The sequence below is a fragment of the Cryptotermes secundus genome, unplaced genomic scaffold, assembly GCF_002891405.2.
Source record: "Cryptotermes secundus unplaced genomic scaffold, Csec_1.0 scaffold565, whole genome shotgun sequence".
Taxonomy (NCBI): Eukaryota; Metazoa; Arthropoda; class Insecta; order Blattodea; family Kalotermitidae; genus Cryptotermes; species Cryptotermes secundus.
In genome coordinates, this window is record NW_019731581.1 from 1,369,994 (window position 1) to 1,379,348 (window position 9,355).

At 38.7% G+C, this 9,355-nt stretch overlaps 2 protein-coding genes across 3 annotated transcripts in view; one reads left to right on the top strand and one right to left on the bottom strand.

Moving 5' to 3' along the window:
• LOC111867214 overlaps positions 1-6,854 on the bottom strand; it is a 12,548-nt gene extending 5,694 nt beyond the window's left edge. Inside the window, exons 1-3 of the mRNA XM_023856850.2 lie at positions 6,636-6,854; positions 4,869-5,040; positions 2,444-2,557 (exon numbers count right to left, since the gene is read on the bottom strand). Of these exons, the coding sequence (XP_023712618.1) occupies positions 2,444-2,557; positions 4,869-5,000 (246 nt within the window). The 5' untranslated portion in view covers positions 5,001-5,040; positions 6,636-6,854. The remainder of the gene's footprint in view (positions 1-2,443; positions 2,558-4,868; positions 5,041-6,635) is intronic.
• Positions 6,855-7,213: 359 nt separating this feature from the next.
• Positions 7,214-9,355, top strand: part of LOC111867225 (chromatin assembly factor 1 subunit B) — a 7,481-nt gene continuing 5,339 nt past the window's right edge. The window contains exons 1-3 of one of the 2 annotated variants that reach the window (XM_023856874.2): positions 7,214-7,299; positions 8,011-8,145; positions 9,057-9,189. In XM_023856874.2, coding sequence (XP_023712642.1) covers positions 8,017-8,145; positions 9,057-9,189 — 262 coding nt within the window. In that variant the 5' untranslated portion in view covers positions 7,214-7,299; positions 8,011-8,016. Of the gene's footprint in view, positions 7,300-7,328; positions 7,345-8,010; positions 8,146-9,056; positions 9,190-9,355 lie in introns of those variants that run through there. The other variant, XM_033752595.1, reaches the window with a different exon arrangement.

The following is a 9,355-nucleotide window of genomic DNA, read 5'->3' on the forward strand; positions in this document are numbered from 1 at the left end:
GAGTCAGCGCTCCGTCATCCCCCTTCCGCATGGTATCGTAACGCGCAACACGCAGTGACATAAGACGGCGTGAGGTAACAGTGTTGCTAGGATATCGGCAAACAGGCAACCAGGTAACAAGGAAGCCAGGCATTTTCCCGTTGTCCGGCTGAAGGTTTATAAGAGACCTACACTGCCTACAAAGTTAGTTCTCAAGGCAGCTAGCTACGAGTTAGTTCCGAGAGAGTTCCGAGTTAGCCAGCAACCAGTCAGTTGTATTCTGGCATTTGCAGTGTAGTATTTGTGATACTGCAGATAGCAGTAATTGTGAATCTGTAATATGGGTGATTGTAAGTGCGAATGTGAAATAAAATTCGCTATACCAAATACGGCGTGAGGTTATCTGTCGCGTTATACACCCAATACGTGACAATATTATTATCAGTTTATCAGTTCAAACATGTGCGTAGGTTTCTTAAGTAATATACATAAGCATTTACATGTATGCTTGCTGAACTAATGGAATACAGACAAATGGTGCTGCTGATGTCCATGTACAGGTAGCCACATACATGATTGAGGGAGAAAGGAAAGAGGGACAGGCTACAGGACTAACCTGCAGAACTTTCTGCTGCTGTTGCATGAGATGTACATGATATCAGGATAATGGGGTGCTGATTTACAGTAGAAATGAACACTGGGTTCTTATTCATCTTTCAGATCTTAAATTGACTAGCAATTTCTAGCTAAAAATGTATGCCATCAACTCCTATGATTTACTTTAACCTTACATGAAAGGAATTATTATTCTACTGAATACCACGGATTGGCAAGTGCTTAATTTGCTTGAAAGTAGCTAATGAAATGAAAATGGAAAATAGGCAGTGATATATTTCACACTAAGGCAATGCATCTGTTAATAAAACTGCAGGCAATGAATGGCTCAATCTGCTTTAGAGATAGTTTCTTAACTTGGTAAATTAATCACAATTCAGGCGTTCATCTTAGATATTTGGAATAAAATAATTTTTAATTAAACACACCATTTATTTTCTAATTAATCCTAACAGATCTCTCGAGAAGTGAAACTATGAATTTAAGAGAATATTAGTATGACACCTGTTAAGAATTCAACACACAGTCTCATCATTTCTTACATAAGTTTTCGTACTGTTGGCTTCACCAACTTTTCCTCACATTCCTTTCCAGTTCTCCAATTATTGAATGATATACTGAGGACCCCCCTCGTTGGTGTCTCCACCTTATCGTGGTGAGGGGGTTTGAGTATGCCAAGGATCCTGAGAGCTATACCAGCGGTAGCGTAGCTACTGACAGGGCCTCTCTTGCTGGACAGGTCAAAAGGTAGGCATCAGACGAAGAGAGACACCAAAAACTGATGCCGGAAGCAGCGTCATCAGTAGCGACTTGAAGCACAGAGCAAATGATGCTCGAGATGGTTCAAGTTCGTATAGCAACAGGCGTGACCAGAGTGGTTTGAACGGCTGTTGTACTNCCCATGAATAACACACCCAAACAGACAATGGTCACTGAAACAAAAGACTAAGCGCTTGCTAATTCATGACCCACTACACGACTTATATGGACAATATTTTGGTGTGGTAACCCCAAATTGCATAATTTCAGAGTGTTCATCTCACAGTTATGTTACTTTCTTATATACCTCTGTGTGTGCATGTGTGTGTGTGTAGAAGGACATGCCTGTCTGAATTTTATATAGTAATTTGTCCATAGGTAACCCACACAGTCTCTTAAGAACAATAAAGTTGTTCAGAATTACTAGGTTTTTGGACTTTTTCCATCGTCCGGAATTCTAGGTAATAGAGGACACGATGTTTCGGAAACTGATCTGTTCTGTCTTCGGGTGAGAAAGGAAGACACTTACTCAGTTGGGCCCCTTAGAAAGAGCTAATCTCTAGTTCCTGAAACGTCGTGTCCTCTATTATTTAAAATCTGGACGATGGAAAAAGTTCAAAAACCTAGTAATTCTGTGTGTTATCCACCATCATCAGAACCCTTTAGAATCTACTAATAAAGTTGTTACCATGTATTACTGGTAACATGCCGCTCCCCAGCCCAGATGTTCCATTCTCTGTCATCTCCAGCCAGCATTTACTGTCTCGGTGTTTGTTTCATTCATAGCAAACATAAGCATACACCTTCCCCATGCAGAAAATGTGAGAGTCTGTGCACTATCATATGCCACGCAAAAGTGAATTGGTAAGGACAGTACCTTAGTGTGGGACAACTGTAGGATTCACAAGGTAGAAAGGTGGATAAAACTGACACACGCCATTTACATTTTTTTTATAGCCTAAGAGGTTCATACACGAGCTTCTTGCATGTAGCAAATTATAGAAATGAAATCTTTGCAGCGATGTGTGTTTGTCAATATTTAATGTGGTTTAACAGCAGCAAATAGCTGTTAAAAAGGTAGAGTCCTCACCTCATTTTCAGCTGTTACTTCTGACAATGCCTTCTCTTGTAATTTGGTGGTTGCCAGGGCCAGCAAATACATGTTAAAAGTGTATTCCACATCATCCTGAGACACTGTCACTTTCTGCAACAAGGCACATTGCTTATGAAAATCAGGCACATCTTGTTAGTAGAGAGTTCTTCCTGGAAACCTGAATCCAGCTACCCCAACCGTGAGGAAACATGGAAACAGACCATCAGTAAGTAAGTCTGTTATTTATCTTGAATCACTTTGACTACAGATGCAAATGATTCAATGTAATTTGTGTCAGTTCTTTTTGTGTTTCTGTTGTGGTAGGACAGTCAGAAATCTGTTTGATGTTCTTATTTACAGTACCGAACTGAGATGGTGATACAATTGAAAAGAAGGGCTTTCTGCACAATGCTTTAGAGAAAAAATAATCATATAAATTGTGTAAAATGAAGGTTTCACCGTAAGTATCCTGGTATTTGAACTTCACTTCCATCAGTGATTTCTGAATTTGTTAACAATATGCATTCAGCCGGGTCTTTCTGAGACAAGAAATACATCAGAGAGAATACTGTACTAAACAGGAAAAGCCTGATAGTGGAGTCAAGTTAGAACATTCACCTTGTAAATACCTGACACAATTAGCTCCACAGGTACAGGTTTCAAATACAACAGAATGGAGGTAAAGGTAAAAGAAAAGGCAAAGTTGTCCCTGTGCTTAACTAATTAAGCACTACACCATGAAGTCATATAGGGGAGTGGATGTATAGATCCACAACAGCATGGAGAGCAAATAGAAGTTACATCTACTGACACATAAAATTAGACATATTCAAGCAACTGAAATAGGTGATCAGATGAAACACATGTCTGTAACTGGTTTTGCAGGCACTACCTGATGGTGTTGACCCAAAACTTAAATTTTTTATTGGTGAAGCTTGGTTCAACCTGAGTGGGTATATTGACGTTCAGAACAATAGGTCCTGAAGCAGTATTAATCTGACAGACCCTTGTAGTGAGAAGACCGGTGGGTGGCATGCCATTTCTGCTAATGAACAGAAGGACTAATATTTTTTGAACAGACTATTAACTCAGAGTGGTATTATCAGTGACATTTTTGGTCCTTCTTTGAAAGCATCAAGGAAGAAGACAAGACATGGTTATTTTATGCAAAGCTGGTGCTACAGCACATGTTGCTAAGTATTATATTAATGTCTTAAGTGGGGTGTTTGAAGACAGACTACGGCCCACAAGGTCCTGTGATTTTTATCGAGAGGAACATAAAAGCAAAATGCATTCAAAGAGTCCCCATTTATTTGATGAACTTAAACACAACTGCGAAAGGAGTACATCGATTGAGGTCAGTAAACTCAAACTAGTGTTAAACAATCTTTTCAAGAGACTTCAAGTTTGTTTAAGAGCAAGGACAAATCTTGAGCATCTATTTTGATGGTGAGATCCTTTAAACAATTTACAAGAAATGCAATTTCACGTTTATCACACATGGCATATTAGTGGTGAACCTAGACTCCTTTTCTTGCCAAATGACAGCTAAATGTTTCAGCTGAAAGACAGTAAGTGATCATGTGATTTGGCCTCTCAAAAAAGACCACATATTGCAGGCCATTATGAGACACCATCACTTTCTACAGCAAGGTACATTATTCATGAAGAATGAACACAAATTGTTAAGTGTATTCAAGGCCACCCTGAGCTAATGCCAATTCCTAAAACATGGTGGACTGTTTATGAAGATCAGATATCTTGTTAAGTGTATTCCAGGTTATTCTGAAATACTGCCACTTCCTGCAACAAGGCACAATGTTTATGAAACTTCTGTACATCTTGTGAATGTATTCTAGATCATCTTGAAATGCTTTTTACTTCCTGCAAAAGGGCACCTGAGAGGATCAAATGAATATTGTGAGATAATTCCAGCTTATCTCATGGCAGTGTGTGCAAATAGGCACATTGTTTATTTCATCTTTCTATAAATGGTTATTTAATGAACTCTCAATATCAAGATTATATAGCACTGGATAAGACAATTAATGAATGTGGAGAATGTGTGAATGAAAACTGGAAACCAAAGTGCCACTTTGTTCACCACAGATTCCTGATGACCTGACCTGGAACCAAAAAATATTATCCTGTAATGTGGCTTGCAGCACATAATGCATAACACTCTGCATTCTCTGCTTAATTTATGTTTCTTAATTCATCAACAAACAAAGTAAAAAAGTTAAAATTTAACAGTATACTTGTATGATGTCCAGAATTTTGAGCATCTTAAATTCATCATAAAAGTTGGCCAAGGAAATTTGGCTTTTAGAAATATAGGTTTGCAGTGCTGTGTGTATGTGTCCACCTGATGACTTGATACAAAATGACAGACTTTATATTCTTATGATATTCTTGATGTTACCTTGAACAGCTTTCCCTTGCTAGACACGCTGTCTGACCCAGTGGTACTGGTACTTATGGGACTGACGCTGGACAGACTTTTGTGTGACCGAGCCAGTGGATCAGCAGACGTTTTCTTTTTGGGTGTTGACATCACTTTCTGATTTGGTTTAATTGTAGAGCTCCTCTTAATCCTATGAAAGTAAGATAACCTCCAATTACTAACGCTACCAAGGCGTATTCTCCTGTCATGTAGGAGGGTGTAGCACTCTGCTGTTCATATAGTCTGTTCCTTCTGTCAGTGTTCAAGAGCCAGTAATCTTGTTTGTACTACTTTGCTTTTCACGTAGTTTAATGGACACATTATATTTATTCAACAGGGTTTCTCTTATGAAATTTGCAACTTGAACAGAAATTTTCAATACTTCTTTAGTTGTAACAATTTATATCAGGTATACCCACTCTTTATGCATTAGTGTCAGACCTATGACAAAATAAGGACAGCTGGCCGTGCGATAGCTCAAGCGGTTAGTCGCTGGCTTCCCACCACATCGGCCCGGGTTCGATCCCGGGTCTGGTCAAGTGGGATCTGTGGTGGACATAGTGGTGCTGGGACAGGTTTTTTCCAAGTACTTCGGTTTCCCCTGCCAATCTTCATTCCACCAATTGCTCCACAATCACCCTCACCTATCATCTGGGGCTGGTACAATGGGCCAGAAGTGGCCGCAGTACAAAGGACTTAGTCCCACCTCACCAGAAAAAAAGAAAAAGAAAAGGATGGCTGATTTCCTTGCCACTCCACATTCATATTTGAGAATATCACAGCCCTTTGAGCCAGAAGAGTTGTTTGATCAATAAAATATTAAAAGCACTGTATCAACATCAGAGGCTACTGCATGTCGCAGGAGGTGAGGATGTTTAAGCGCACCGAACTTGAAGGGATTAGTGGGAAATCAATATGGACTTTTTAAGCATATCCCAGTATTAACCTGAATGTTCACTGAAAAAACTCACAATAAGTGGGGTAACAACTATAAAATAAATATCAGTACTACCTCGTGGCAAGCCCTTAATATATGAACATATGGAGAGTCAAGACTAGCCTCCTGTGGTTCTCCACTTGAAGAAAGAGTATGCTGTCAACCCATTCAATTCAATTCAGTACAACTATGAACTAAAGGGCAGACTAAGTCCTTAGTAAGTGATCTCAGTTAGAAGAAAAGTAACAGAATTATATACAACCAATAATAATTTATACAAGGTAAAATATGTTAAATAGCTCAAAACTGAGTTGAAGTGTAAAGTTATGCCTCAGTTTGTAAAGTTCAATATTATGCTACACATTAATCTTGCAAAGAAATTGGAAAATAACAAATTTGCCTGTAATAGTGACACAAGCATTAATAATATTCTGGATACCATGTCATGCACCGGGTGGGTACCAATATTTCAGAGAAACATACTGTTTTCATCTTCAGGGAAGGAGTAAAGCTGGTGGCAGTATGTTCCTCCAAACGGCTACTAGACTACATGGTGTCATAACATGTAAGGCTACATGCATCTTCATAACCATTAAAACCTAAAATTTTGCAAGCCAAAGTACAACTACAGTTCTCCGGTAGGGGGAACTTCGCCTAGTCTTCCCTATACGATACGTAGCAGATTACGCTACGAATCCCCTACTAGCACATTCCAAGGCGGTTGTTTCATTAAATTGGTTTAGTTCGTTCAATACGGACATCAGCAATTTTCGCTTTTGTAACATGAAAATTCAATATTACGAACGTACTTTTTCGTTGCAATTTTGCTGATTCAAGTTTCCACTACAGCAAGCTGATAATGTTGAGGTTCTTGAAGAATGTTATACACATGTCAAATGCACTGCAACCACACAAAAACTTTCCCTTTCACGACGTTCACCACTACTTAACCGTCCTTAATGATTTCACCAATCAATTACTCCATGTGCTTCACATTTTCCCGCAATTCTAGTGACCCTAGTGACGTATTAATTATGAGTGTGGGGGAATCCATTGCCAAGCCCTACGATACTTCCCTATGTATTTCCCAGTCATAATTTCTCCATTAACCACAACATATACGATAATTCGGTAATTAATATGCAATTATAATAGGTTATTATTTTTGTTTCAATTTCTCGTCATTTTATATGTGTAATGTACGTTAATTCTCTATCCTTCTTAGACAGTCATATATAAAGGAAAGACTTATTTGATACTCGCAAAACGTTTGAAATAAGATCTAAGTTTACTGTGATATAATTATTTTTATTATCACAGCCAAATCAATTGTAAGGCATTTTTAATACATAATACAACTTCGGTATTTGGTTAGAAATTTGTTGTGTTTCACTCCCTGTATGTCAGTTTACGCGGGAATCGAACGTTTGGAAGGCTTACGGCTGGAGGTGCGGTTTCGCGTTACGAACAAAGGTATTTATTCTTTTTGCGATACATCAACATTCTGTGTATCAAATAGTAAGTTATGAATAAATATGTGACTGCAATTCACATTTAATATGCAACATTTCTGCCAAGTATTTCATATTAGGGATTGGGGAATTTTGCCATTGCAGCCCCAATATATATTTACTTTATTGATGTTTGTTGCGAATAATATGGGTTTATACCACACGACATCACAAATTCATGGCCTTAATACAAGGCGTAATTTTGATCTTTATCGCACTCAGATAAATTTGACATCTTACTAGAGAGGACCTTACTGTTTTGGTATTAAACTTTTTAATCATCTTTTAAATATAAAAGAGTTAATCCATAATAATTATCAATTTAGAGCAGTTTTAAATGCTTTTTTACATACTAAATCCTATTAAACTTTAGATGAATATTTAATTAGGGAGTTTCTTGTTTGGCTGTGACCCATTATTTGTTCTATTGTCATGTATATGTTCCAATTTTGTATTATATTTTATATACACATTGTAGGTTATGTAGTTGCAGTGATGTGTAGGGGTTTCATATGCTCGATTTATTGTTGTGGATTTATATGCATTGTTCTGTTGTCTCCTTGCTGATTTAGCAAGCTTGTGGTGTGACAGGCTCTGTATCCAATGGCTTCGGCCTTATATGGGTGTGCTGGAACGTGTAATAAATATGGTACAATTACATTTTCATTTCCAGCTCCTAATGAAGTGCACAATTCCTGAAATATCGTGGCACAACCGTGATCCAGTCCTCAGTGTAGATATCCAGCTTGCTTGTAAGAATGAAAATTTTGAGAGGTTAGCTACAGGTGGAACAGATTCTCATGTTGTCGTGAGTATTCAGAATGCTGAACATTGATCACCATTAATGTATAAAGTTATGTTTTCTGTCCAGACGTAAATATGGTATTTATATGTTGTTGCTCAAACAGACCTTGAGGTTTACACTTCATGTTCTAAGCCTTGGGCCAGGGTCAGTGCAATTCTAAATACGTCCACCCCAAATGGGAAAATGAATGGCTTGGCTATGTCACATTGTAATTGATGACGTGAAATTCCCAGACATAATTGTAGGGTTGCACAAGCCTAAATACCGCCGTAGGACATATTTTAATTTAATTAACATGATGTAATAGTATTTATACCGGTCACGGTAGCTGAGCGGTCTAAGGCGTGCACTGTTTTCGCTCGCTCAGATTGTGGGTTCAAATCCCACTCAGGACGTGGATGTTTGTATGCGTTTTTCTGTGTTTGTGTACAGGTAGAGGCTTTGCGACAAGCTGATCACCCGCCCAAGGAGGCCTACCGAATGTGTAAGCTCTAGAAAAACCGAAGTGAACGGAGAAGTTCATGGAGGTAGGCCTAGGCCCACTGGGGCTGTAGTGCCAAGAAAAAAAATAGTATTTATGAAACCTGTGTGAAGGAAAATAATCTAACACATCTGAAAACTTTAATGAACCAAAATTAACAGTAACAGTAACAGTAGCACAGTAACTGGCAGATTTCATCCTAAGGTGGTATCACTTGAGTCTGTGGTCTGCCTGTCTTATGTGACATGCAGTACTGTGAGATTGGAAACAGTGTGTGATGTTGTGACCATTGCTACAAGTTTATCACCTTTCATGATCACTTTTATTCCTCATTTGATGGTTTCTGCAGATAACGCGGGATCATTACCTAATTTCTGTTTGATGATTGAAACCCGTTTTGCATGGATTCCGTTACGATTCATTGATTTTGCAGATTTGGCATGTTGAAATACAAGGCACAGGGGCAGTGAAAGTTGAATTTGCTGCAGACCTGCAGAGACATCAGAAAGCTGTCAATGTTGTTAGGTTTTCTCCATCTGGTGAATTTCTTGCATCTGCAGATGATGGTAAGATGATCTGATGGCTGTTACTGTATGTTCATAGCGGCCTCCGTAGTCTAGGGGTAACATTCCCACCTCGTGACTCAAGGTACGTGGGTTCAAACCCAGCGGAGGTCGTGGAATTTTTGAGGGTGGAAACATTCAGGGAACAAGTCCTCCAGGAGGGACTTTA